The sequence below is a fragment of the Coptis chinensis genome, chromosome 3, assembly GCF_015680905.1.
Source record: "Coptis chinensis isolate HL-2020 chromosome 3, ASM1568090v1, whole genome shotgun sequence".
Classification (NCBI taxonomy): domain Eukaryota; kingdom Viridiplantae; phylum Streptophyta; class Magnoliopsida; order Ranunculales; family Ranunculaceae; genus Coptis; species Coptis chinensis.
Window position 1 is genome coordinate 116,487,281 of NC_141458.1, and position 27,985 is coordinate 116,515,265.

Here is a 27,985-nt window from a genome sequence, read left to right on the forward strand (position 1 = left end):
CATACCAGCAAATTTAATTTGCTGACCCATGTTTGCTTTGTTTTGCAACGTGGGTGTGTTCTTGGGAACATAGATGGTGGAATGCAGTGGATGAAGACGCTTGATTGGGATTCACTCTTGGAGTCTTATTGGTATAAGTTTTATGAAGTATAAAGTCTTGATTTGAAATAGATGTAATAGAGTGGTTTAGTAAATTCTTGAATTTGTACATTATAAGAGTTGTTCGTTTGGTTTTAATTGGATCTCATATTTTAATATCGTGGTTGTTAATGGGTTATTAGGGTTTTGTTTCATCCTGGATTTTCAGAAGATGGAATAGGGTGTGGATAATTCCCTATTTTTAATTTTCTGGAAATTTGGGGTGTGACACCTGAAGACCTAGATCTGACCTGACGCGGGAATGCCAGAGGCGCAGACACCTTGCCTATATAAAGAGGATGAAGAATTACGTCTGACATGATTCAAGTCTCCCCCAACACAGAGAACTTGATACGTAAACAGTTCGTCCATACGAACTCGGTTAATTCAATCCTCAAGCACCTTTCTCCCAAAAGATTACCTATATCAGTAAGGTTAACGAAATACAACCTTTACATTGGCATTGTCTGTGGCTCGAATTCTTGAGTTCCCAAACCTTCAAACAAATCTCAAGCCCACGAAGCATGGAAAGCCTCCAAGCACAAGTCAAGGACCTAGTCAGCCAACTGGGCACGATGGACGATAACATCACCCAGCTCTGACAGGAGAATGTAGCTCTTAAAACCCAGGTCGAGTCCCAGAACCTGAACGGAGTTACTGCTGAGGACAGGATCAATGAGGTCAACCAGTAGATCAACAGCCTCTCCCAGCGAATTGAACAGAGCACCGGCAAGAAGGACGCCACTCAGGTCGTCCAAAAGATGTTGAAGACGTACCGTGTGTCACCCTTCACGATCGAGGTACTCAATAAACCCTCCCTCAAAGATTTCATTCAGAGCATGTACGATGGCAATGTACGGTTCGCAATGTACGATGGCAACACGTGCCCTGGTTAACACGTAGCTCGCTACATTCAGAGCATCGCACTCTACAGTGGCAGGAGTTCGACCACCTACAGTGCCGCTTGTTCCTAGTAAGCTTAAAAGATGGAGCTCTCGATTAGTTCTACTCGCTGGGACTGAACTCAATCGGCAAAAAAAAACTAACCAACGGGTTCCCAAGACGCCCACAAATGGACGAAGACAGCCGACCTCAATTCACTCTTCCAGTTATCTCATAAGAGTGACGAACCAATTCACACCTTCCTGAGACGTTTCAAGACAGAGCTACTGTCCATGGAGAGCGGCCTCAAGGAGTCGTTCGCCACAATGGCCTTCACCAACGTGATCAGGAAGAACACTGATTTGTCCAGGTCACTCATGAAAGAACACCTTGAAACACTGGCCGAACTGTACGCATGTGTACAGAAGTACATCAAGTTTGTAGAAGGCCTCGAAAAAGAAAGACTGAAGGTAGCAGGTGAGGTCGCTGCGATCTCAGATAGCAACCCATCTTCTAAGAAGCGACCCAGGCAACAGGGTCAATAGACCAGCACCCGAACCCAAACCAAAAGAGAGTTCACGGTGCTTACAAGATCTCTAGGTTACATACTAGAGAAAATAAAAAATGCTGCTTAGTACCGGCCTGAGGTAAAGCGGCCATAAGACACACTAGGGAAGTCGTACTGCGCTTTCCATGAAGTAAAGTGTCATGAGACCAACGAATGTCGCGGGCTCAAGCACCTACAAGACCTCGTCAAAGCAAGGCATATCAAACATTATACTGATATAGTCGATGGCGACCTGCGCCACAAACTCATGGCTCGCAGAGAACGCATCCGAACTCCACCCCGCAACAACAGCAGAGCTCGCTCTCATGCTAGAGGATGCTCCAATGAGCGATCTTGTCATGAGCGTCACCAACACTCGTCTGACAGAGACAACAACAGAACCATCAATATGATTACCTTCCAGGACGACTCTGTCACGTCTTCCAGGGAGAAAAGGAGACGAGTAGGTTCCCTCCAGGAAGTCTACCAGTTCTCCTCGCAAGTGGCCCCCATCCCACACACAAATGACTGCAATTTAGGAGACATCACCTTCACTGAGGCCGACCTCAACAAAGTGTGTCTCCCACACAATGACACCTTAGTGGTCCACGTCAAAATCAATGACTGAACTGTCAAGTGCGTCCTGATCGACCCAGGCAGTTCGTGCGACATCCTATTCTACCGCACCCTTAAGGAGATGAACATCCATAGGTCAGTCATGATCGATCCAATAGCCCCCCTCTATGGCTTTAACGGATCACAAGCCGACCCAATAAGAGATATCATTCTACCTGTCTCAGTTGGGTCGCACGAAGATAAGGTCAACATCAATACACGCTTCAGCATTCTGGATGTCAACTCGTCCTATACTGCTATCTTAGGACGTCATTAGATCCATAAGATGCAAGTAGTGCCATCAACACTCCATCAGGTTTTGTGCTTCCCTGGCCCCAGAGGCATGATGGGGCTCATAAGCAACTAGCTCGATGCGCGCAATCAGATCCTCTCAGTCAACAAGTCTGCTGGCGCTTCACTCAAAAGCAAGGGAGAGATCGCCAAAACCAAGCTGGCAAAAGACTTCATCTCTGAGGTCAAAACCTTGACCAAGACCCCCCGCAGCAAACTTGCAAAGGAGAACACTGGGGACTCGGTCAAAAACGTCCCTCTAGAGGTCTAGACCCCAGAGGTCTCCCCACCCCTTCAGATCAAAGAGACATCGCAAGAGACCAGGACCCCAGAGGTCGCTCAGCCTACTAAGGCAACTGCTCGGACCGAGCTGAAGGAAAATGTCAACCTAGGAACTAAGGATGACACCAAATTCGTTTATGTAGGAGCTAACCTTAATCCTACTCTCAAGGCACAACTTGTAAGATTTTTATTATTAAATAAAGATGTTTTTGTTTGGTCGTATATCGATGTGCTTGGAATTGATCCCAATATCGCATGTCATAAGTTAAATGTTAACCTCAATGTTAAACCAGTTCGCCAACAGCCTCGAAAATTATCCCTTAGATTCCAAAACACAATCAACAAAAATCTCAAAAATCTCAAAAAAGTTGGTTTCATTAGGAAGTTCGATTACCCCGAATGGGTCGCTAACATAGGAATGACACAATTCGCCTTTGCGTGAACTTTACCAACCTAAATCAGGAAACTCCTAAGGATAGCTTCCCCTTACCAAGAATCGACCGACTTGTAGACCAAATATGTGGACACGAGCTCTTGTCATTCATGGATGCCTACAGTGGCTATAACCAAATCTCACTAGCAGAAGAAAACCAAGAGAAAACTTTATTCGTAACAGAGCAAGGGATTTACAGTTATAATGTCCTACCGTTCGGCCTCAAGAACGCTGGAGTGACCTACCAGCGACTCGTCACCGATATGTTCCAAGACATGTTAGGTGACACCATGGAAGTCTACATAGATGACATGGCCGTCAAAAGCAAGAAAGTTGGAGATCACTTAGATCACCTCACACAAGCGTTCTCTAGACTTTGGCGAACTCAGATGAAGCTTAACCCTGAGAAATGCCTCTTTGGAGCATCGCTCAGCAAATTTATGGGGTATCAGGTCTCACAACGTGGGATAGAAGCAAACCCTGATCAGATTCGAGCGTTCTTGGACATGCCCGACCTAAAAACAAATGCCGACCCAAAATAAGCAGATACAGAAACTGTCAGGAATCGTGGCAGCTCTAAACCGATTTATATCGAGAGCATCACACAAATGCCGACCTTTCCTACAAATTCTCAAGAAAGGTGAATAATTCTCATGGAACGAGCAATGTCACCAAGCGTTCTCTACTCTTAATGACTATTTGACAACATCGCCTGTGCTAGCAAAACCAATTGATGGCGAAACGTTGGGGCTGTACTTAGCTGTGTCGACTTCGCTATCAGTTCAATTCTCTTCAAAAAGGAGCAGAACACAGAGAAACCAATCTACTTCACAAGGAAGACACTGCTACCAGCTGAAAAGAACTACTCCCACATTGAAAAGGCAGTACTGGTAGTACTTTATTCTGCAAAAAGTTCAGGCCCTACTTCCAAGCACATTCAATCAGAGTGCTCACCGACCTGCCACTTAAGAAGATCCTTCATAAATCAAACAAGACAACTTGCATGGCAGTTGGGTAGAAGAACTCGGTGAACACCACATTGAGTTCACCCCAAGAACCTCTCAGAAGGGTCAGGTTGTTGCTGATTTCTTAGCATATTTCCCAATTGACGACCTAAACTGGGAACCAGAAGATAACACCCCGACCTCTAAACAACACAACTCAGCGATATAGTCACTCTTTGTGGATGGAGCCAGTAATCCAGGTGGTAGCAGAATCGGAGTAGTCCTAGTGTCACCAGATGGCTTCATGGTGGAAAAGTCAGTTCGCATCGATTTTGCGACATCCAACAATGAAGCTGAGTACGAAGCCTTAGTCATGGGACTCCGTATGGCATTAAAGCTCAAAGTTCAGGATCTCAAAGTCTTTACTGATTCACAACTGGTAGTTCGCCAGGTCGCCTATGAGTATACCACCAATGAAGGTAACCTTTCTAAGTACCTTCAAGTTGTAGATCAATTACTGCCTTCTTTCAAAAAAGTCACTATACAACATTTCCTACGGGAAGAGAATCGCCATGCTGACAGCTTGGCGTACCTCGTGACCCAAACACCGAACTGTGACCCTAGAAAACTACTCATCGAAGTAGTCGATCGACCTGTTTACCAAAATGAGTACGTCCTAGAAGTTATCGATCTATGCCCACTCTCTGACACTCAGATGAGTCAAACATGGATGCAACCTATTATAGATTATATCCAGCTCAGCAAATCACCAGTAGATCACACCAGGGCCAGATAGGTTCAATATCAGTCAGGTCCCTACTGCCTAGTAAATGACAAACTTTTCAAAAAATCCGTCGGAGGACCCCATTTGAGGTACATAAGCCCATAACAGGGTCAGATGATTTTCGTAGAAATCCATGAGGGAGAATGAGGAAACCACGTAGGAGGTCACTCGCTAGCTCACAAAATGATCTAATAAGGATACTTCTGGCCAAGAATGCAGATCGATGCAAAGAAGTATGTACTGAAATGCATTAAGTGCCAAATATTTGGCCATAATATCATCCAGCCAGCTCGCGAACTCATCAACATTGCTAGCCCTTGGCCATTTCACATGTGGGGTTTGGACATCATGGGCCCATTCATTCCACAGAAAAGCACAGGCTTCCTATTCGTTCTAGCTGCAATAGATTACTTCACCAAGTGGGTGGAAGCGATTCCTTTGGCTCATGTCAAAGAATCTAATGTCAGAAACTTCATCTGGACTAACATCATCACCAGATTTGGCTTACCACACACATTGGTGATGGACAATAACTCCCATTTCAAGGGAAAAACAGTCAACGAATTTTTGGCTAAGTGGAAGATTGTTCACGCGTTCTCAACCCCCCAGTACGCTCAAAGCAACGGTCAAGCAGAAGCGAGCAACAAGGTAATCCTAGAGAACTTAAAGAAGAAGATTGAAAAGAAAAAGAGTCAATGGCCAATGCAGCTAAAAAACATCCTATATGGGCTCATAGAACGACAGCTCGTTCTAGTACAGGCGAGTCACCATTCTCACTATGTTACGATACTGAGGTCGTCATTCATACTGAGTTGACTATTACAACGACTCGATTTGAGATTGTCGAGTCTGGTTAGAACGATTCCATTCTTGCATGAGAGGTCGACTTACTTGAAGAACTACGTGACCTAGCAGCCATTCGAGTGGCATCCTACCACCAAACCCTAAGGAAGACATACAACAAGCGAGTTAACCCTCGAAGTTTCCAACTTGGCAACCTAGTCCTAAAAAAGACTAAGGATGACTCGAAACTAGTACCAACATAGGAAGGCCCTTATATAGTGGAACGAATCGTTGGCAATTGAGCATATTGGATCAAAGCCCAAGATGGACAGGCACTTCCACGTCTTTGGAATACTTTCTTGTTAAAGAAATTTTATCAATAAAAAATTCCATTTCCATGAGTTCTTACTCTTAGCATTCATACACATAGTTTTATTGTGCATCAATGCACTGCAATCTCTCAATATTGTCAAGTCGACGCACAGTTCGCTCTCTAAGAGCAGAACGCTCACTCGAACTAAAACGCTCTACAGGGTTTAAACGTTCTCCACATTAAAATGCTCACTCGAGCTCAGGGCTATATAGCTCACATGCTACTTAGCCTTAACTCTTCTTGCTAGTTGGAGACCTATACTTCTAGGGTCAACTAAGTGCAGAACGCTCTCTAAGAGCAAAACATTCAAACGAACTTAAACACTCTCCAGAGCTCAAACATTCTCTACGATAAAATACTCAATCGAGCTCAAAGGCTACTAAAAGACAACACTTCTCACTCATTGAAGACCTACAATTCTAGGATCAATGTACTGCAGAGCATTTTCTGTAATAGTCAAATCGCTCTCCTAAGCAATATGCTCAGTCGAGTTCAAATGCTTCATGGCATCCTAAGTCTTCCTAGACAGCGGAACTTAAATCTCTAGGTCAAATTCCTATTGAGATGTCAAAACAACATACAACAAACATTCAGACAAAAGTAAGCTAATACTTCAAAGCAAACATACATTTCATACGTGCAAAATACAAACTGCCTGAACATACTCAGAAAACCAGTTCTTTAAAACTACCGAACTGCCACTTATGTGGAAGCTAGCTAGTCCAAATACCAAAATTAAAGCGAATACAAAAGGCAAACTGCCTAGGTCACCCCAAGTTATCAGCTTTTAATGTATCTGGCCCATGTCACAACAAATATAAAAGGCGAACTGCCCAGGCAAGCCTAGGAGACCAGCTTTATTGTATAAATATCACTTACATCAGGAAACATTAGGAACAGAGAGAAACAATCATGTAAGGCTGACAAGATTAAGACACATTTTCCAAATTTTCAACGGCTAAGGGATCAAGTACGCTTTCCACAATGGCTCCAGCAGTAGGTTCAAAAGAAGTACCAGACTACCAACAACGGTTCGATCAAGCAGGCACTCCATGATCACTAAAGAAGAAGGGCCCAAAGGAGAAACATCACATGCATCTCCAGGTACGTCTAGTACTGGTGTACCTGGAGCCCCGCGTTCATGTTCCTCCTTCAAAGCTGAACACGCTTTCTCTAGCTCCACAAAGTTAAAATCCAAAGAGTTGTAAACATCATTCGCTTCTTGGGCGACCTCCTTACAGCGTTTTGCATAGTTCGTGACTGTCACAAGCTCTGCTTTCACTTGAGCAAGTTCAACACCCACTTGAGCAAGTTCATTACCCACCATAACCTTGTCTAAGCAAGCGTCCTGGTACTTCACCTTCAGTATATCATACTATTTCTTCTCAGATGCCTGAACAAGTTGGATGTTTTTCAACTCCTCCCTAAGCCCCTCAATCACAGCATTATCTGATTCAGCAATCTGGGCAATCTCTTTAAGCTTACGATACCCACTGATCATCTATACAAAGTGAGAGAGTGATCACCATCACAATTCAAACGATTCAATAACACAAAATAAGAAAAAACAAATCCCTACAACACTTACGAAGCATTAAGACAGATCTATTAACCTCATATTTTCTTTCAAACTCTTGCTATCGAGGTCACTCCGGTCACCATCTAGAGCGATACTCTCAAGCAGACAACCCGCTACAGGAGCTGACTTATAGCTACAGTTAGAACGTTGTATGGTCTGCTTCTCACCATGGTCGTCGACATACATAAGGTTGTGGTCAAGGTTGTCGTTCCCCATCACTGCCTTTCCACTTACCTTACTTGGTACCTTCACCTTCACAATGAGAACTTACGCCCCCGTAAGTAATGCCTTTGAGTCCGATCGCCTTAAAAGCCTCTAGGTCCAGGCCGCTCACATCAGGAGCAACCCTTGACCTATGAAAAGACCTAGGATGCCCCATGTTCGCTATACTCCCTGAACAGGTCGTGGCCAACCTCAGTTTGGGCATGCTTCCCAGGCCTAACCTTAGAAGGGCAAGCCTTCCTCTTCAGCTGGGACTCACAAACCGCGACAACCATGTCGTCCATCACCAGCGGGGAGCTCTTCCTCTGCTGCCTCCCAGGCTCCCTAGCAGCGACCTCTGAACCCCCCAATAATGCGGTCGGTTCGCTGCTCACAGCCCCGCCGCCACGAACTACCATCGTTACCTCCCACTTTCACTGGCCCATTTTGACTTCTGCGGTGATCTTCACGAGTCACCAAGTTACTCATCTCTCTCTCCATTCTCGATTCAACCTCTAAACTTATCACACCAGCAGCTCGCGCTCTTCCTTTTTGTTGCCTTTTCCTCGACCTAACACCTTCACCCCCGTGCTCAGTGAAATAACCCGAGACAACTGCAAGAAAATCCCTTTTCTCAAATCACTGAAGTCTCGCAAACCTCTCGATCTCCCCACGAAACCCTCGGTTCGAAATAACAACATATGCAGACACAAACAACAACCAAAGTCAGTATTACCAAGAGAAAAGAAACAAGAAAACATTACAAAAGCAAACAACAGTACAAACGTACCATCAAAGTTATAACTCCTACACCTCAATCTACTTCCAACGACACAGTAGTCACCCCTTAACAACAATGGTATTTGCTCCCAAGACTCGTTGCTTACCCCATCCAGAACAAAAGACTTACCAGTTATAGTCTGAAAACTAAAATTGTTCGAAGTACTCTAACATATCATCAAGTCTTATATCGTACTCTCCTGACTCGTTCAACAGGTCGAATACCTTAATGACCTCTAAGCATTTCCTAAATGGCCCGACATGGAGCCTTCTCACAGAAGTTCAAAATATCACAAGTCAATTTCGAGAACGGCAAACGCAGCCCCGCTCTCAATTACCCTATACACACAACAACCCCTCGATTTATCGGTACAAAACTACTACTAAACACGTTATCTACATTACTCAGGTCGTGAATCTCCAGGTTGGGGATGTTAATGCCGAATCTTGACCTAATATCTGCAAAATTCATGATGGCACTCCTATTTACAACATTGGCTGGTAAACTACTAGAAGAAGAACCATCCTCCACAAGGTCACCACTCGAAATGGCAATAATAGATCCAGAAACCTCCTCCTCTACCATATCCTCGGACCCTAGTGATCTCTCTATCAACTCGTCCGACCGAGTGTCGTCAGAATCAAACTTTTTTAAACCTTTTTACTCGACGGAACTCCGATATAAACCTATTGAAAGAAGAAAAGCGAAAACATAAATGCAAGAAAAACTAACCTGATCAGTCTACGTTCTCACAAAGCTGGAGAAAATGGATAGAAACTACCCCTTCAGTTCCCAAAAAATGTCTTATACAAGCTAAGTCGTCCGTTCAGTTTCTAACGCAAATCATCATTGCACCTAAACAAAGACTGACATGTCTTCATATGAGTGGTCTTTTCAAGTACGTGATAATTTCATCCACCCGAAGATGAAGCGGTTCAGATCCAGTTTCAAAAATGCCCACACCCTCACATGTGCCATACACGTGCCACCGTACGTTCTCTCTCAGCAGATCGCTATTTCATCTATAGCGACATACTGAGATGGGGTTGTGTGAGAAAATAATATCCACAACCAATGGATACTAGACACGTGTCCAACACATACAAAACTACCAACCAATCTCGTATCCTCGTCTTCAAAGCTCGCTTCAGACAAGCAACATATTCAACTCATGTCTAGAGCGACCTCACCACCAATCAATATCTCACACTTCCGTCTTGCGAGCTCGCTTCAAAGTGACTCGAGATGAATGGACGATCTCAACCAGAAGCGACCTAAGTAGCGCTCACTCTTCTCGTTCCACAACGGCTCGTAACGTATGTCTTTATTACAGCCATCAAGGCCGGAGCTTCAGACACGCCTTATGATAAATGTCCATAACTCGCAATCAAGGTTGGGGAGTGATCTGAAGACCTGGATCTAACCTGACGCGGACACCTTGCCTATATAAAGAGGATGAAGAACTACGTTTGACCTTATTCAAGTCTCCCCTCAACAAAGAGAACTTGATACGTAGGCAGTTCGCCCATATGAACTCGGTCAATTCAATCCCTCAAGCACCTTTCTCCCCAAAGATTACATATATCAGTAAGGTTAACAAAATACAACATTTACACCTCTTAGCCTCGTATTTGGGAAGAAATTTCAGATTTTCAACTTTTTGAAATTATGTAAATTTTGAAAATTATAAGTTTATTGGGGAAGATAACTGATTTTATTAAGAGCACTTCTTCAGTGCGCGAGATGTATGGTGCGCAGAGAATATGGACCTTTGGATCAGTACTTCTGCCATACAATACACACGCACCCCTTGGTATGAGTGGCCCAAATTTGACAGCACACCATACGACCTGCGCACCATAGATTTAGCCTTTTATTAAAGCCAAAAAAGGGGAAAAAAAAAGGATTCTAAGAAAAACAAAAAAACGCACATCTATTGATGACGATGAATTTAATACAAGCCTCGTGTATATCGAGGCGCATGAAGCTTCTCACTCGTGGCTTCAACCGGATTGTTCGCTTCAATGTAAAAACTCCCCCCACTACACCAGCTCTCCCGCTGTCCATTTTGTCTCCAATCTCAACTCAAAAAAAAAGTCAAGTCGGCTCGACCGACGGTGAGCTGAGCGTGTGGACTTTTGCTACAATCGGAGTGTGATTGCTACCATTAGATAATACATGACCTCTTTTACTTAGTCCTCACCTTACAAAACTGCTTTTGACATTTGTCCAAAGTCAATGGTAAACCACAATACCACTTGTTGACATTTTCAAGAGCAGGTTTTAACACTAGATCTATAAGTGCCTCCTCACCTTTCTCTCTTTTCTCTCCAAAAGTCAGCGCCCACTATTTTTCTCTCTTTTCTATCTTTTGCTTTTGCTGGATGCTTTAATGGAAGAAGATTGGGATCTCCAAGCAGTGGTAAGAGGGTGTTGTAGCAGCAGCAGCAGCAGCAGCAACAGCAGCAACTCTACTGCAACTGCTTCGGTATTACCTGTGGAAGATTCTTTTGCTTGTTTTCCATCTTTGGGTTTTCCAGAAAATGAGAATTTTTTCTCTTTTCCCGATTTGTTTGAGACTAAAACTGTTTTAGACGAATTTGAACAGCTTTACAAGCCATTTCTTCCCAAGTTTCAACCACCCCTTTTTCCTCCCTCCCCTTTAAACAATCCCAACCCCATTTCTTTTCAACAACAACAACTACTACTTCAGCAGCAGCAGCATCGAGTTTCAGTACGAATGAAACAAGAGCAGCAGCAGCCTAGAAGGACTATTGCTGCTTCTACTACCATTAGTACTCCCAGGCAAAAAAGAAGGTTTGTTAGTTAATTGATTATGAGTTAATTCTTACTGATCTTGCTGAATTAAATTCAATCTAATTAATAAGCATGTAATTTATTTGTTGGTTTTCATTAATTACAGAAAGAATCAACAAAAGAAGGTGGTCTGTCAAGTGCCTGCTGAAGGTTTATCTTCAGATATGTGGGCTTGGCGTAAATATGGACAAAACCCATCAAAGGGTCTCCATACCCAAGGTAAATTTCCCAAAATAACTTTCTTTAAAATGAATCAATTTAATTGCTTTCTATGAAATGAACAGGGGTTCTGATTATGTTCTGTTTTTGAAACAGGGGTTATTATAGATGTAGCAGTTCCAAGGGATGTTTAGCAAGAAAACAAGTTGAAAAAGCCGTTCGGATCCAGGGATGTTCGTTATAACATACACAGCAGAACATAACCACCCAATTCCAACTCATAGAAACTCATTAGCTGGAAGTACTCGCCATAAACTGACCACCCTCAAACCCCTCCCACCCCAAACACCATTACCAACAATATGGACAAACCCCCATCTTGTTCTTCTTCCTCACCAACTGGTTTATCACCAACCACACCATTAACAACATCAATGGAAGAAGAGGATGATGAGCTTATGTTACAACAAAGCAAAGAAGAAGAAGAAAATGATGATGATCTTGGAATCTCTGAATTTCAAGGACTAATGACTGATGACTTGTTCATGGAGTTGGAACAATTTGCCGGACCAAATTCTACAGACACCATCCCGATTGGTTTCGATGACTGTTTCACTTCACCCCATTGGTTCTCCGCCACCGCCGCCGGTAGCGTTTGATAGCGACAAGTTTCTTAGAAACTTTCTTTTTGCCCGGCAAAGTAGAACAGTTTTTAGTTGTAATTAAAACGTGTCATTTACCCAAAAATGTTAGATGAAGATGACAATAAGAAGAGGTTGTTTTTAGTTTAATTCCATGTTTCATATTCTATACTCTATTAACATAGCTTTGTTACCTCACTTATCTTTGACTTTATCAACATTGTTATTTGTCTCACTATCTTTTTGTAGTTTAGTTTATGTTCTCTCCGTTAATTAACGAAATTAGTCAACGTTTAATACATTTTTTAACTGAAATTTGTACCAAAGGAATCTACATATATGGTTTTTTTTCTTTCGATAAATTAACTACACATATATGGTTGTCACTTGTCCATGGGTTGCTTGTGATTTTCATATGAACTACTAGTTTAGAAGTTGATTTTTTAATAGGTCAAATTGGCGTCTAATATTCTAGGGTGATTTAGGTATTGGTCCTACTTGATAATAGAAAATTAGACCGACTCAATTTTTTTTAGAAACTTAGTGTACTGACTGAAATACCCATCACATGGCAAACACATATTTAGTTATAAGAGTTAATTTGTCTAAACCCCTCACATTTGTCACTAGTTTATAATAAACCCTCCACATTTGTAAACATCATGATTTACCCCCCACTCCGTCTGACTTTTATCCCAATTCCATTAGTATTCTAAAATTACCCTTTAAAAAGAATCGTTATTACATTTTGCCTTTTTCTTATGGGAGGGGATCAAGGGACATAAATACGTGATACTTAGTTTCACTCAAGTTGTTGACCCTAAGATGGGTTTAAAATCCATGATTACGATTAGCCACGTGGCAAGTCAAAATCATTTTTTTTCCCCCTTCAGCCCAAGCCAAGCTAGCCGTACTGTCTTATTCTTCTTCCTCTCGACTTCTATCACTTTGTTTTTTCCCCATTTTTTGAGACGAGTTGTGAGGATGCCGATTCTGTTTATCAAGAAATGATTTGAAAATCATACGAACATAATCCGATTCGTCTATTATCGAATTTCTTTCACTAAAAATGAACAACCTCTTTCAAATTCGTTTCCTCTCATTTGAATTTGTTTTTCTTTTTGTGTCTTACATCCCACAAATTCCAGAATCCTTAAAATCCAATCCAAGCCCCGTTTGGTGAAATCAAATTGCATTTTGTTGTTTCTCGAAACCAAAACCAAAAACCACATCCACTTTTGTTATTTTTAAGTTTATTTGGTTGATGGGACATCTATTTTCCCGAAATATGAAATCATTCTTTTGAGTTTCAGTTAGGTTTTAATGTTGGATTATGTTTCTATAGATTGACATAAACATTGGTTCACAAAAATCAATAAAAATTAAAATATATTGAAAATCAATAAAATTGGTAGTTGGATTTTTATTAGTTTGATATCAATTGTTGTAAAATATGGTAATATATGTTGATTGGTTAGTAAGAATGTATTATTTATTAAGTGAGGAATTGAAAGAAAAAAATGTGAGAGAGTAAGGAGGAGGAAGAAGAAGACTGGACTGAAAAGGTGAACATAATGGACTTGGCTTATTCGACTTGGGCTTAAGGAAAAGCCAGTACAGACTTGCCAAGCTGGCTAATTCTTAGTCATTGATTTTAAACCCATCTTGTGGTTGGTATCTTGATGAAACTAAGTGTCATTTTTATATGTTCCCCGAACCCCTCTCTTGTTGTAAAATACCCGCTATCCCATTGGTTTAGGAGTAATTTTAATATTAGATAGAATACTAACGGAAAAGGGATGGAAGTCAAACGATGTGAGGGGTAAACCATGATGTTTACAAATGTAGGGGATTTAGACAAATTAACCTTAGTTATAATTATCTAGATATATTTTACAAAAAATAAAAAGTAAAAAAATGACACATGTAACAATCTTGATATATCATCCCATGGTTATGGGTCATCTTCTTCATTGAACTTTGAAAAGCCAATCTAAACCCATACCATTAGGCTTTAAGCCATTATCTTCCCCACCAAATTGTGACTAACAACCTTGTTTGAGGTTGGGGAGTTAGTGTCCAGACAAAGTGATGGAAAAGGAGTAGTGATTCGAAAGATGTGTTGAAATCTAATCAACTTTTCTGTTTATGTTGGGTTCCTCGAGATGTGTTTCATTTAAAGATTAACAGCGTGAGATTAGAACGCTAAACAGGACACGTGTAGAACCAATTACTAATTCCCATTTCCCACTGCCTCACTTGCCATCGCATGCTTAAGGGTATCATGGGAATTTGAAAAATATAAGTAAACTCCTCACGTTCAAACTGGACATTAGACGAAAGTAGGACCAATTTCTAATTACACATTATTCTCCTCACGTTCAAACTGGACATTAGACGAAAGTAGGACCAATTTCTAATTACACATTATTTTTTGTCGTCAATGTCTAATTTCATATTATCAATCAAGTAGGACCAATACCACCCTATTTTCGTATAATGTGACATTATAATCAAGTAGGACCAATACCTCTAATGTGGATGTTTATCATGTTTTCGTATAATTAATTTCGCCTGCACATTAATTTCAATTTTGAATATATGACATTCGTTTAAGCGTGGATTTGACAGTTGTTAGGAGTGTGACTTGTGTGAGTGTCAAAACGGCTCTCAGTCCCAAAGCAACTCCACGCATGAGTTGGACATATGCCCTCACGTAATCGGGAGTCAGCATCAGCCCGACCAAAAATTTGGGCACGATTACATCTCAGTACAAGGGATAAGAAATTTAATTAGTGGCCTTCCCTAAATAATGGTCATTGTTCGACATCTGGGCTGGAAGAACCCATTCGACACTGGTGTGTACGGTTGGTGATTTTTCCTTTATAAAAGAAGAATTATTAGCAAAAAAAACATGCTGATCACTTATTGTGCAACTTGTCCAACAATGTTGCAATACGAACTTCGAGTTTCAGTGTTGCAGAGGTTTAGTTGGTTGCCATCTTGGTGAATAGACGCATAGTATTCTTCTACTGGTGGGGGTACTGGTAAAAGAAGAATTAGAAAAATAATTTTACCAAAATGCTGTTAGAATCATTTGGAGAATTTTTCACAAGCAGGCTTTTAAGAGAGTGATTGAGCAACATCTAGAATATCCTGGGGCTAATTGCCGACTTTTATATCAATTATTTGAGTGTGCTTTCATTTCCGTTAGTAGCTTTTTGACTTTTTCTGTCATTAGCTTTTGGGGCCAAAAAGAATAACAAGGCCGAGTCTAGAGTCCACACTCAATACTGACTTTTAACACTCTCGGACTAAGTCAAAACTTTCAAATAGCCTAATCTTACTATATCTCTACACTATATGATAGGCCGGGTTTGTTCTTTCAAATAGCCTAATCTTACTATATCTCTACAGTATATGATAGGCCGGGTTTGTAGGAACTACACTTTTCAACCCAATAGTGTATTTCTAATCTCTCAATTTTAAGATTTTAAAACCACCTCCCTATGTTTATTTAAATTACATCTCTCCTATTTATTAATTACAATTGGCTCCCTGATCTCTATTAAAATTGAACCACCTCCTTTTTCAATAATTTTATGATAGTCTTCTTAATTTAAAAGCTAAAATTTATGTATAGAAATTGTATATCTTTTCCATTTTTAGAAAATTGTTTATCTTTTCTTAGTGAGAGATTCACAAAAAATTGTTTCTCTTTAGTTTTTTTAACAATTTTCATTTTAGTTATTTACAATTTGGCGAACTGATGCGTAGCACAGGACACATGCTAGTAACTTACAATGGTTTATGAGCCAAGAAAGCTGCTTCCCTTGCTCTTCGTCTGTGCCAGGTTAGAAAAAAAACAACAACTCAGTATTTGCTATGCATTTTCATATTTTATAAGCATTGTTTGTTTTTCTTTAAGATGAAGTCGTGTTTTTTTTTATGGCTTAGAATTGTGTTTTAAGAAACACCCAACTCTTAAAAATGTTGTTTTGTTGTGGAATGCGACTTTCTTTTACCATTTTGGTGTTTAATACGTGTGAAGGGAGTCGGTAATGAATAACTAGGATGCAAGCACATGTGCTATAAGAAATAGTTCTTGCTAATATTATTTGAAAAGCACAAGTGGAAGGTGAGAAGCATAACTAGGATTTTGAGTGTTGCTTGTTAGAAAAATATGGGGTCGATGAACAGTTTTTTTACAATGGTAATTTTATCCATTCGCTTTCTATTGTGGGGGTATTTTGGTCTTTTCACTGTCTAAAAATATTATCTCGACACTTCTCGATTTTTTCCTCTCTCCGCTCAGTCTCTCTCACTTCGTCTCCCCCCGTTCTGTCTTCTAAATCTCGCTTATGGTTTTTGATTCGATGAAAATTCTGGTTTGAAGCCTAATTTGCTTACTTATAATGTTGTCATTGATGTTTTTGATAAAGGGGGTGTGGATTTTAGTAGAGTTGTGGAGATTTTTATGAGAAATATTTGTGTATATGATTTGAGGGACAAATAACACTTCGCCATTATCTACGAGAGTCCTCATCCCGATACCGAACAAACAGGATTTGAGGTACATGGCTACCATTTTGATGGATAGCAGACATTCGGTCTCCCACAATGTGTGTCCCTGAGTTGGATAGGCACCGCACAAGCGTTAATGCTATTGCTTGGGCTCCCCAGAGTCCTCGCCATATCTGTTTAATTTGCTGGTGATGATGCCCAGACACTCATTTGGGAGTTGTCAACTGTTGCTGGTCCCAATGGGATTGATCCCATGTTGGCCTACTCTGCCGACTCCGAAATTAACCAGCTGCAGTGGTCGGTGCTCCAACTAGACTGGATTGCCATTGCATTTTCCTCAAAGATGCAGCTCTTGAAAGTCTAAAGGTGCACTCAACAACTTCTCCTATTACTGCACTACAATTTTACATCTATTTTAACCTTTCCAGTTCTATGTCAAATGTGTGCTTAAACAAAATCAATGTTTTCTATGTCTCAGGAGAACTTAATGTATCTAAGAAAGTGGTTTTACTTGCGTTTCTGAGATTCTAACACAGTTGATCCTCACATATCCTAACATTTTCTGAGCATGCTATATATTGTAGTAGAGTTTGTATGTAGGCAGTTAATTAAGCTCAGCATTTATCAAGATATAGTCCTGTAGACATTTGGATGACACACTAACGTACTAAGGTTAACTAGTTGGTTAAATCCATAGAGCTTTTCTGTCACCTCTTATTAGGTTGACCGTGGCAATTCAACCACAAGAGTATTCCTGATGGTGAGTCCAATACTCATACATTCATGCATAATGAAAAGAAATTGCTTTTGGAGCCACTCTATCCACCCATACTAAAAAATGTGGCCCGTGCTACTTTATTAGCCGAAGAACCATGGGACTTGGGCACATCTTTCTATAGCACACCACTTTGAAAGTCAATATATATTTGTTTATACTAATTACTAGCTACAAATATTATGTACCCAATATATTATGCATTTGTGCTTTGGAAGGTTTCAAGAAGCTATGGGTATTTGCAAAATGATGGAGCGAGCTAACTTAAAAAAGGATGTGGTGACTCATAATGCTTTATAGGCAATGCCCATGCATAATTTTTGTGTGTGTGTTCGAGATTTGATTAAGTACATACACAATGTCATCTGACTTCTGAGTCAAGTATTCCCTTCGCTTTACATATAATTGTTAATTGAAATGTGGTTTTATTTTGTATGTTGTGTTAGTCGATTGAAAGGTTAACCGGACGATTACCTGGTTCTATTGGATATGGAGTGAGAAGTTTTCATTAAGTCAAGTGGAAGATGTGGTAGGTGGACATGTTGTATCTATAATAAAGGTGGAGATGCTATTATTACTGGAATAAGAAATCATTTGTTTAATATTTAGATATCCATAGCTGAGGGCTTCAAGCTAATGGATGGGTGTCAGTTCTATTTGCTCGAGTTACATGGATACTATCCACTATTAGTCCTCCGGTATCCATAGCTTGAGAATGTAGTTTCTTCGCTTAGACTACTGCTGGTTAGTGACTCAATATCATATAAGCTTGAGTACTCTTGTAAGTTATACTACATCTTTTACAAACAAAATATTTTATTACAAAATTGGGTTAACTGTGGTTTTTATTTTCTCTTTTTTCTTAACGGATTGTTTTAAGACGTACAGAATAAGGTTTCCATGGAGTAAGACAGCTGAAGATGCTAGATGCTCAAAAGCTCTTACTACTCTTGCACTAGGTGTCTAGGTATTTGTTTGTAACCCTTTAGATTTCAATTTCATATCTATTCGTGTCGCTTACATACTTTTGACAGTTACTTTAATCGAATTTAGTGGATCGGAGCTTAATGCCTTTTGCTATTGATCCAAACATCGGGTATATGGAGTTTTCAGTTTTCGCCAGAAATTTTCAATACATTCAAGTTGGCATATCATTATTTTGTAATTCACTTAGTCGTGCTTATAAATTTCATTTATCATAGATAGATGTTAAAATGTATGTTTACTTATTCCATATAATATAAGTTGTTCATGGTTATAGTCTTATGGAGAGTAAACAAGTGCATAAAATGTATCTCATTCCCTTTGGTTTGTTTCTTAAGCTTAGCTCCCATTGTTAATTTTTCCGACACTATACACTCTTTATTCGATCATAAAATTTAGTATTTTATGTTTTGTAAGTTTTTTTTTGGTTCTTGATATGGATGTTGAGATCAGTGTTTATTGTTTAATGCTTGAGGAAGGTTGTAGTAAGCTTTGGCTTGAAAAAGGATGTAATAAGAAGCTTAGAGTCACAATACATAGCTAAGCATAACCCGAGAAGCCAAAAAAATTACTGGATAAAAAGAGAATGCTTTTTGGAGGAGGTATTGCAAGCATCCCTGTTGGATTGAAAGCTTTCAAGGTTTTATTTCTTATTCAAATGATATATACTTTAAAACTGTGATAAATCAAAATGAATGTACTGCAATTCATCCTAAAGTTTTGGAATTGCACCTTTTAAGGTTGTGATTATTTAACGCAGTTAATACATCCATCCATCTCTATTTTTTCTTAGTTGGAATAGAATCATTTTTGTATTAAGTAATTCTATCATTCTTTTTAAAGTAGTATTCATGTCTTACTATTAAAAAGTTTATGAACATATTCTTTCCAAATTAAGAATTCATATCTTACTATTTTTCATCTTATTTATCAATTATCCATTACATTACTTAGTACGTCTACTCAATACCTAACAAACTTTTTCTACTTTTTTTTCTTCCTTTTTTTGCTGACAGGTGTGAAACATGGTTAGTCGTTGCCCTAAACAGACCCATTCGATCCATCTCCATTTCACAGGTTCGAACCTATACAAATTAAAGACTTGCATTGTGCTTCCTCGACCGCTTCAGCCATTCCACAAGCCTATATGTGGTGAGTCACAACCAATCCAGATTCCATATATATTATATACCAATACCCGACAACTTGGATTATGCATACACATGTAATAAGAATAAACCATGCTCAATTTTCAATTGTGCTGGATTCTGAATAGTATTTGGATGTTTGACATGTTTTGTAGCAGTTAAGATACCATTTATATAAATGTCTTGGCGGCTATAATTGGTTTGATAACATTACCTGCCACATTTGATTATCCATGTTTCATATGGATTGCTATTAGGGATTAGGAAACCAGAAAGATTTAGTGCATTGGATTAATTTAATTTGATACTTGAGAGTTTACGGGTGGTTATTGGTATTTCTATTTTTGCTGGATGCATTAAGAATGAAATACACACCGTGACACTTTTTTTCAAGCCTTATTAAGGTTCAAGCATAGTGTAGAAAGGAGATCGATTATAAATTATGTAAACTTTTGTATTAAAAATATACATTGCTTTATTATTTACCTGTGAAATTTGCTCTGACATTTACATTGTTTTGTTTGCAAGGTCCCAGACTCCTAGGCGTGGAACTGTAGTTTAGAGCTTCATGTGTAATTTATTTTTGTTCCCTCTTAATTTTTTAAGTTCGAATGGGTAATGTCTTCTTGATGTTGCGAACAACTATGGTTTCTTCTGTCAATGTAAAAATTGAATTTTTGACGTTTGTATGCCTATTGTTCATGTGTGTCCTTTGTTGGCTTCTTGTCTTCACTTGGTTATGTCATATATCCAATTTAAAATTCCAGGGTTGAATTATTTCTGGGTCTCTCATTCGATGATTTTGATTGTGAGATGAGAAAAGGAGTATAGGACTTTTTTTTTTTCTTTGGAAATTTTCTGGTCGAGTGATGTATTGTTAAGACGTGTAACGCACGTGCATGATGCTAGTTTGTTCTAAGATGGCCTTATTTTGAAAAATAAACCGACTAATCGTAGGGATGTCTCTTGCCTATTGGGACAGGAAAAAAAAAGTAGACATTTTGCTTGGTGCACGGTAACGTATGTTCTTTTGTTTTTCTCTTCCATATTCTCACAAATGCCCCTCTTCCCCCACTTAGTTTTTTTTTTTTTTTTTGCTAAAACTTCAATGTTGCATTACGAAAACCACTACAACGTTAATGTTACATAGAGAAATATCACTTCAACATAAATGTTGCACAATGAAAATCACTGCAATATCAATATTGCACAATGAAAAATCAATAGAATTGATAGTTTGCTATGAAGAAAAAATGAGAATTGCAAAATAAGAATGAAAAAATTATAATTGAAAGAGAATAAAGATTTTTGACTTTTATTTTCACCACTGCAACATTGTCATTTTTCCTGGTCAGTGTAGTATTAACCAAGACAATAATAGATTAACAAACTTTTTTGTTCCATAAAAACAAAAAAATAGTAATGAAAGACCCAAGGGCATAAGTTTGTAATTACAAAATTTGACCTTTACTAAACTCAGTCAAGCTCACACATACATTGTTATTGCCCTAACTAAAACAAATCGAGATCATAGAAAAAAAAAATGAGTATGTTCCTACGCAGATTGAGTTTCCCATTACTGGCAAGAGTGAAAGAAACAACAGGAATAGTAGGATTAGATGTGGTACCAAATGCAAGAGAACAATTGATTTCACTCTACTCGAAAACCCTAAATGAAATCAAATCTGTACCTGAAGATGAAGGTTATAGAAAAGCTGTTGAGAGTTTTACTAAACATCGATTGAAGGTTTGTCAAGAAGAAGAAGATTGGGAACAGATTGAGAACAAACTTGGGTGTGGTCAAATTGAAGAAGTTCTTGAGGAAGCTAAAGATGAACTCACTCTCATTGGCAAAATGATCGGTACGGTAACATTTTTTGCCTTAATTTATAGGAAAATGTCTCATTGTGGGGAGTAATTTGGTTATTACGATATTTGTTTGGGATTAAACAAGGTTTATTAGGGTTGTAGATGGGTTAATTGTGACGATTGTCGAATTTCAGTATATAAGTGAATGCAGGTGTTTTGGTGGTAAGTAGATACCTTTTGGGTTAGGGAAGACGAGGCAATGTTACCTTTTGCCATCAAGTGCATTGTAAGCACCCTCACAAGTTAAAGTTTGTGCACACCCTTAAATTGATGGTCTTTTACAAGCGAAGTTCTATAAGGTTTTGTCAGCAGTTGTCTGTGACAACTTTGGTTGATCATGTTTGGGAGGCTATTATAACTTGTATTACTAGAGGGATGGTATTTAAGTCTCTATAAGTTTCAGAAGGAAAAGGGGGGATACACAGAAATATCCCTATAAATTGCACTGTTTGGATAGATGTTTTTAAGTTGTTCTTTGGTTTGCATAGTGTCACGACCTTTTTTTTTTTTGATTGGCAAGCCTGTTTTAAATGAGATCAGTAACTCTTTGATGCTGGCGGGGTTCGAGCCCCAGGCCTCTGGTATCATCACCCAAAGGTTTTACCGACTTTGCTAGTCGTCACCTGCTAGTGTCACGACCTTACTGTCTTGATCCAAAGGGAACCTCTCTCGGTGGCATTCAAGCGATTTATAGAGATCTAGAGAGTGGTGGGAGGTTGACCTTTTGCTTGATACAGCTAGTATCGCGATTTTGGATATATGCAGTATCTTGATCCATGTCTCATTTTTGGAAATTTTGATCTATTGTTTTAGCCTCACTCCAGTTGCAGTGTTTTCTCAACGATCAAGATATATAAAAAGGCAGGTTTATGTTTGCATTTTGGCGTTCTCGAGAGGGCATTCCCACTTATTTATTACTTTATTTTTAGTTGTGTGGAGCATGACCCATTAGGGATTGTGTCTTGGGAGGATTAACTTCTATTAAGGTAGTAATTTTCAATCAATAGTAGGAGTTCTCTGTTTGGGTGAAGGTGAGAAATAACTTGTTTCGACTGCTTTCAATCAATCAGTCCTCTGGCAAGAGTCAATTATGTTTTCCAAGTGGGAGTAATTTTGTATTTTTTTGCGTACTATGGTTAGGATGAGACCGATGAGTTGTTGTTAGTTTTATGCTTTCTTTTACTTTGTGTGATTCAGTGTGTGTGTATCTATTGTGGGGAGCTTTGACCTACCATCTTTATTTGTTTAATCTTTTTGCCTTTAGACGATCACATATCATTCTCGATGCTTTTCTTTTAGTCTCTCTCAATGCTTTCAAGTTTAAACTTTCATCTCTATCCTATTGAAAGATGTCAAATGCCTTTACCTCTGCTTTTTGCAATAATTTGGTGTAGAGTGGGCACCTTGGGGCGCGTCCGAAGACTATGAATGTGAAGTGATTGAGAATGATGCTCCAATTCCTAAGCATGTTCCTCAGCATCGACCAGGTCCACTGCCAGAGGAATTTTACAAGACCTTGGAGGCTGTCACATCTAGCCCAGAGCCAAAAGTCACATCTGGAGAGCCTCAAATAAAGGATTAATTAAAGTCTTCCGATTTCCTATGTTGAAAGTCATCTTGTCTTGCTTTTTCTTTTTGAGACTGTATGGATGATTTGCACAAGAGAGCTTTGTTTATGACCAGAGCTTGAACAATTACCTAAAGCAGCCTTGTTTCTTTGTTTTTTTAGATTTGTTCAGTTGAATTTTTTTTGCTACTGCAATTGTAGGAAGTTGTTCTGAAATGATGTCTTTTAGTTTGCACATGGGCTTCATGGTTGAAATTTGAAGTAAACATTGGGTGATTTCTGAACCTGGAAGCATTGCACTGTTTCTGGCCAGGTTGAGAACCTGAACAATTACCAAAATCAGAGGATCACATAAAATGGTTCATTGGAATCCTAATTCAAGTCGTTACTGTGATGAAACAAATGTCCTTACTACTGTGAGTTTTTAAGTCCTTGCTCCTACTGTAGAAAAGACAGAAAAGACGAGGGATATGACTGGACTTCTGACAGCTCCTGAAGACAAAGCTGGTCCAGAGTTTAAATTTGATTTGGTTATGCAATCTGTTAGAAGAAAGGAAATCATTTTTGAAGAAGTTGAAGATGATTGTAACTAGGTAGAGGGGCAGCTCCCCTCTCAATAAGAAACCCATACCAAAATTCGGGAAGCTATTAAGCACCCACCGTGATTCATAAGATGGTCTACTCTGACAGGCTATGTTGGGTGAAAAGACCGATGTTCTTATTCTAAGTTCCATTATATGGCTGGCACCCGGACACGAAAAGCTTATAACAATGAGACCTCCGACCAGGTGGAGAAGTATTTTGTGTAAGACATTCAGTGTGCAAGATTTAATTAATGGAGTATATAATTGTACTATGAAAGGTATCCTTTACCATTCTAAAAAGAATAAACCATAAAAACATAATATAAGATATACCACAGACCTTCTAGACCTAAAACAGTAAGAGCAAAGGTTGTATTCTCTAACTAAGGGCAGATAAAGGAAAACTCACAGATTTGTATAGCATCAAGAATGGCAATCCAATATTTAGGCATAAAATGGCAACAAAAGGAGTTATGTAATGAGAGTTTGAGGAAGAAAACTCGAAAGGCAACTGCATGAACTTCATCTCGGAATTTAGAACTCTGGCGTGTCTAACAAGGGAATTAGCACCATTTAAGGCCATCATTTTCACCTGTAAAATGAATAAATGTTCAGGTCATGGATTAAAAAATGCAAAGTATCTGGGACGTCTCGCCAATATATACATACTACATACCTGTGTTTGGTCCATCTGATAACCATATTTAGAAAGCAACAACTTAACCAGAATGTCACCAACCATAGTGAAACGTTTTCTCTACTCTCCAGCTTTTCTTTATTCAACTAAATTCCCACTGTCATCCCTTTCCGGTAATGAATTAGTTTCATGAATGTCTCCACATCTCAAAGAACTGGATCTTTCCAAATAACTATCTTGTTGCTCATGAATGCGAGCATGTGAATCCATCTCTCCAGGAAATTGTAAATCTGCATCACTATTCACCCTACTTTCTATACAAGTAAACAGTTCTTTGGCATCTACCTTCTGCATATTCCTTAGGCTACTGTGTTGCCGAAGATCTCAGCTGTCTGTCAGCACATTTACCTAAACATAAATCATAACAACACGTTCAAAGCAACAAACAGAATCAGCTAACGCAAAGAAAACATTCACATGAGGATTGCTTTGGTTGGTAAAATTATCACATATTTATGATGTCTCTGCACTAAGTGTACAGACATTTTCATGTTTAATAATAACAGCAACATCAATACAGATAAAATGAGTAGGAGTTGGTCAGATTTCTGCATGTTCAAAATGCTAATCTCTAGAGACTTAATCTTATATCTCAGTCGTGTTTTATATGAGGTGGGTTGACAAGTGGGTGAGGTGAAGGTGCATAAGGTGAACCTGTTCATACCACAGTGCGGATTCCAAAAGACGAAAACTGAATCAATTGCATAGTGCAACGAGGAGGTTTGATGCACCGCCAAAAGAGAAAAGAGATTCAGAAATGTAAGACGGTGAGAATATACCAGTACAAGCGGCCATTTCTCATCAAGTTTACATGTTTCCATGTCAAATTCTGTCAGTTCGTTGAGTACCTATAATAACAACAAGAACAGGTATAGAACTATTCCCGGGTTAATTAATTACACAGCAAACCCTTTAGCCAAAAGAAAAAAACAACTTCCACTCATTTTCGTATCATGTTAGCCTACCCTGTATCCTTAGCCTTCCTACTTCACAAAATTTTGCTCCAAGTAAAGTTGTCTGAAAAGAAGCAAAACTTGATGAAGCAAATAAAGTAGACGTTGCAGTTTGAGATTGCCACCGGCTCCAATTCTTGGCCTGCAAAATTCCAAAAGGTAAATTGTGGTCTAAGAAGATTCAAAAACAAAAAGTACGGAAAAACAAGCAAGTTACTGTACCATGTACGTAAAATTCCTTGAGTAAGCACGCTTTGCAGTTGCAATTACCGCAACAGAAAGGCCATGCGCTATCAACTTCTTAGAAAGTCTTTCCAGGATACCTATTTTATCAGAAGGTAACATAATTTTGTTATACAATAAAGAACCAACTTACACAGTGGAAAAATAGATCAGAAAATCAATTGTTCATATTACTTACATGGATCTTATACAACCTAGTTTGAACCTATGCAGTCAAAGGCTTCCTTAGGACCATCGCCAAGGCTCTAGGCTCACCCATAGCACCTCCAGCCTCAGCCATCACCTAGCCCCTCGGCTCCCCGGCCCAGTTAGCACATGCACCTTTAACTCCATAAGTTTGAACACTTGGTCATAGTCACCATTTATACAGCACTTCAAGTACAAAACGCTTACTGAATACAAAAATATTTTTGCGCTAACTAGCTACAATTCTAGAACATATATACCAGAGTGTTCTACATTTATCAAGGTTGAAACTACAAAAAAAAAGTCCTTACTAACTTCCATTATTACGACTTTTTAATACAGTCATGGAAATAGTGCGTTTCCTTTTGCAATTGGAGAAATAAATAATACCAGTCTTATCAGGAATGGGTGAGAGCAGACACAAATAAGAAAGATGGAGCTAACAATGAGGACGCAAATAAGAAAGATGGAGATAACAATGAGGTTAGTGCCACTAAGGACGCAGGCACGAGTAACCAATTTGCGGCTCTGGCAGAGATTGAAGAGGATACACACGGAAACGAGGTAGTAGAAGTGCTGAATATTGAGACAAAGGTGTTGTATACAGATAAAAGAAAACAATAGAAGACAAGGACAGAATAAAAGGTAATAACCAAGGCACGGATTAGGCTGTCCTTAAGGAAAGATTTTGCCCCTTCCAATGGTGCAGAAAGGCAACAGTGGCGTCTTCCTCACAGGATTCAATGGTTAACAGCAGTCTGACTTTGCACTAGAACAGACTACCCTCTAGAACAGCAATATAACTCTCTCTGGCGGCTGACAGGAAGAAGAGAAGAGAAGAAGAATAAAGACTTATCTGTTTCTCTGATTCGTGTAGGGTGGGATGAAGGGACAGTATCCACGAGTTCTGTTTCGCTGGTGTATGGAGGCAGCAGCAGCACGACTCCCGTCTCTTACTCTCTGTAATGGATGCTATTCTATAGACACACACTGCTGTGTTTATATAGAGGTTTCAGTCGGTAACCAAACCTGAGAATGACTCCTCAAAGTCGGTCTCCCAAAAACTATGAGATTGAGAGTCCAACTCAAGATCAGCGACTCACTCACCAAAACTTGTTCAAAAAAGAAAAACAAGTTTAGGCAGCAATTGGTAATCCACTACCCACTAGACAATAAGCCCAAGCCCAAGCCCGACGCGACTCGGGCGGGCGCGCGCGCGTGTGGCTTTGGGTGAGTCCTCCCTCCTAACACAAAAGCCTTTGTACCCTAAGGGCACGCCCTTATGCTAGAGGATCACCTCATATACCTCACTTGCTAGTGGTGGTTCACCAATGTGGGACTAAACAACACACAAATATTTTGAAATACTCATTAGAGATTCCAACAATCCCCCACTATTTCAAAATACTAATAGTCCCCCAATATTTTGGAATAGGATATTACAAAAGAAATGGGTTAACGAAATGCCAGAGAGAATCGAAAAAACAATGCATAAGATACTAGTGTTTTTCGGGCTTGAACCAGTCATAGGGTAACATGTCTTATAACACGTGAAAGTGGTGGATTAAAAATCTTTGAACCAACATTCCCTTGTAGTAAAATAGAGGACATGCACCCACATTGCTCTTTCATTATATGCCCGTTTCAAGGTGTTTGCTTTTTAGCCCATACTTACGTGTGTTATGTGAATGCTCTAGAGTATTTGCACGAATACTCATAAGAACCGACCAGTTCTACATTCACGTAGGTGGATATCCATCAAGTGTACATAGCAGCTTAAAATACACTATCTCATAAAAATAATAGACTATGGATTCCATTAAGAGTAAAATAACTCATCCTTTTCTCATTGCTATTCAAGTTATACAAAGTATACAATAATGCTATCTAGTCATAGGGTGGGACGTCTCAAAGAAAGACAATAGCATACCGTGAGCTTAAGGAGGTGACTTGTTTTTTTCTTTTGAACCTACTTCATGGGATCTCCAATCACATAGGTGGGGTTGCCGTCGGTGTAAGCCCTCTATCTAAGGCAAAAGTCCAATCCCCCTCGACGTATCAACCACTTGTCTCCTGTTAAGTGGTTTTGTCAGAGGATCGGCCAAATTTAACTCTGACCTCACATAATCTAGAGCCACAACTCCAGATTCCAAGAGGCTACTTTATAGATTGTAGTCTCGGGCGAATATATGTCCGCTTTTCCCA

The 27,985-nt window shown here is 39.4% G+C and overlaps 2 protein-coding genes and 2 long non-coding RNA genes across 4 annotated transcripts; 3 read left to right on the forward strand and 1 right to left on the reverse strand.

The window, feature by feature from the left end:
* The first annotated feature begins 10,941 nt into the window (after window positions 1-10,941).
* On the forward strand, window positions 10,942-12,485 carry LOC147513394 (WRKY transcription factor 22-like). Its single transcript, XM_086599539.1, has 3 exons — window positions 10,942-11,450; window positions 11,557-11,669; window positions 11,766-12,485. The coding sequence occupies exons 1-3, from the start codon at window positions 11,026-11,028 to the stop codon at window positions 11,801-11,803; spliced, it is 576 nt and encodes a 191-aa protein (XP_086455665.1). The 5' UTR covers window positions 10,942-11,025; the 3' UTR covers window positions 11,804-12,485.
* Window positions 12,486-18,462: 5,977 nt separating this feature from the next.
* On the forward strand, window positions 18,463-20,051 carry LOC147513395 (uncharacterized). Its single transcript, XR_015217380.1, has 3 exons — window positions 18,463-18,516; window positions 18,584-18,645; window positions 19,550-20,051. It is a non-coding gene; the product is annotated as an uncharacterized LOC147513395 (long non-coding RNA).
* Window positions 20,052-20,974: 923 nt separating this feature from the next.
* LOC147513396 (putative NADH dehydrogenase [ubiquinone] 1 alpha subcomplex subunit 5, mitochondrial) lies at window positions 20,975-23,352 on the forward strand. Its single transcript, XM_086596442.1, has 2 exons — window positions 20,975-21,543; window positions 22,945-23,352. The coding sequence occupies exons 1-2, from the start codon at window positions 21,225-21,227 to the stop codon at window positions 23,130-23,132; spliced, it is 507 nt and encodes a 168-aa protein (XP_086452568.1). The 5' UTR covers window positions 20,975-21,224; the 3' UTR covers window positions 23,133-23,352.
* A 1,037-nt stretch (window positions 23,353-24,389) lies between these two features.
* LOC147513397 (uncharacterized) lies at window positions 24,390-26,823 on the reverse strand. Its single transcript, XR_015217381.1, has 5 exons — window positions 25,773-26,823; window positions 25,574-25,674; window positions 25,364-25,493; window positions 25,178-25,246; window positions 24,390-24,746 (listed from the first exon to the last, which is right to left on the reverse strand). It is a non-coding gene; the product is annotated as an uncharacterized LOC147513397 (long non-coding RNA).
* Window positions 26,824-27,985: the final 1,162 nt, after the last annotated feature.

Coding starts and splice junctions, on each gene's coding strand:
- LOC147513396 (XM_086596442.1), top strand. CDS start 21,225: ATGAGTATGTTCCTACGCAGATTGAGTTTCCCATTACTGGCAAGAGTG. Junction 21,544..22,944: donor TCTCATTGGCAAAATGATCG/GTACGGTAACAT, acceptor AATTTGGTGTAG/AGTGGGCACCTTGGGGCGCG.
- LOC147513394 (XM_086599539.1), top strand. CDS start 11,026: ATGGAAGAAGATTGGGATCTCCAAGCAGTGGTAAGAGGGTGTTGTAGC. Junction 11,451..11,556: donor ACTCCCAGGCAAAAAAGAAG/GTTTGTTAGTTA, acceptor CATTAATTACAG/AAAGAATCAACAAAAGAAGG. Junction 11,670..11,765: donor AAAGGGTCTCCATACCCAAG/GTAAATTTCCCA, acceptor TTTTTGAAACAG/GGGTTATTATAGATGTAGCA.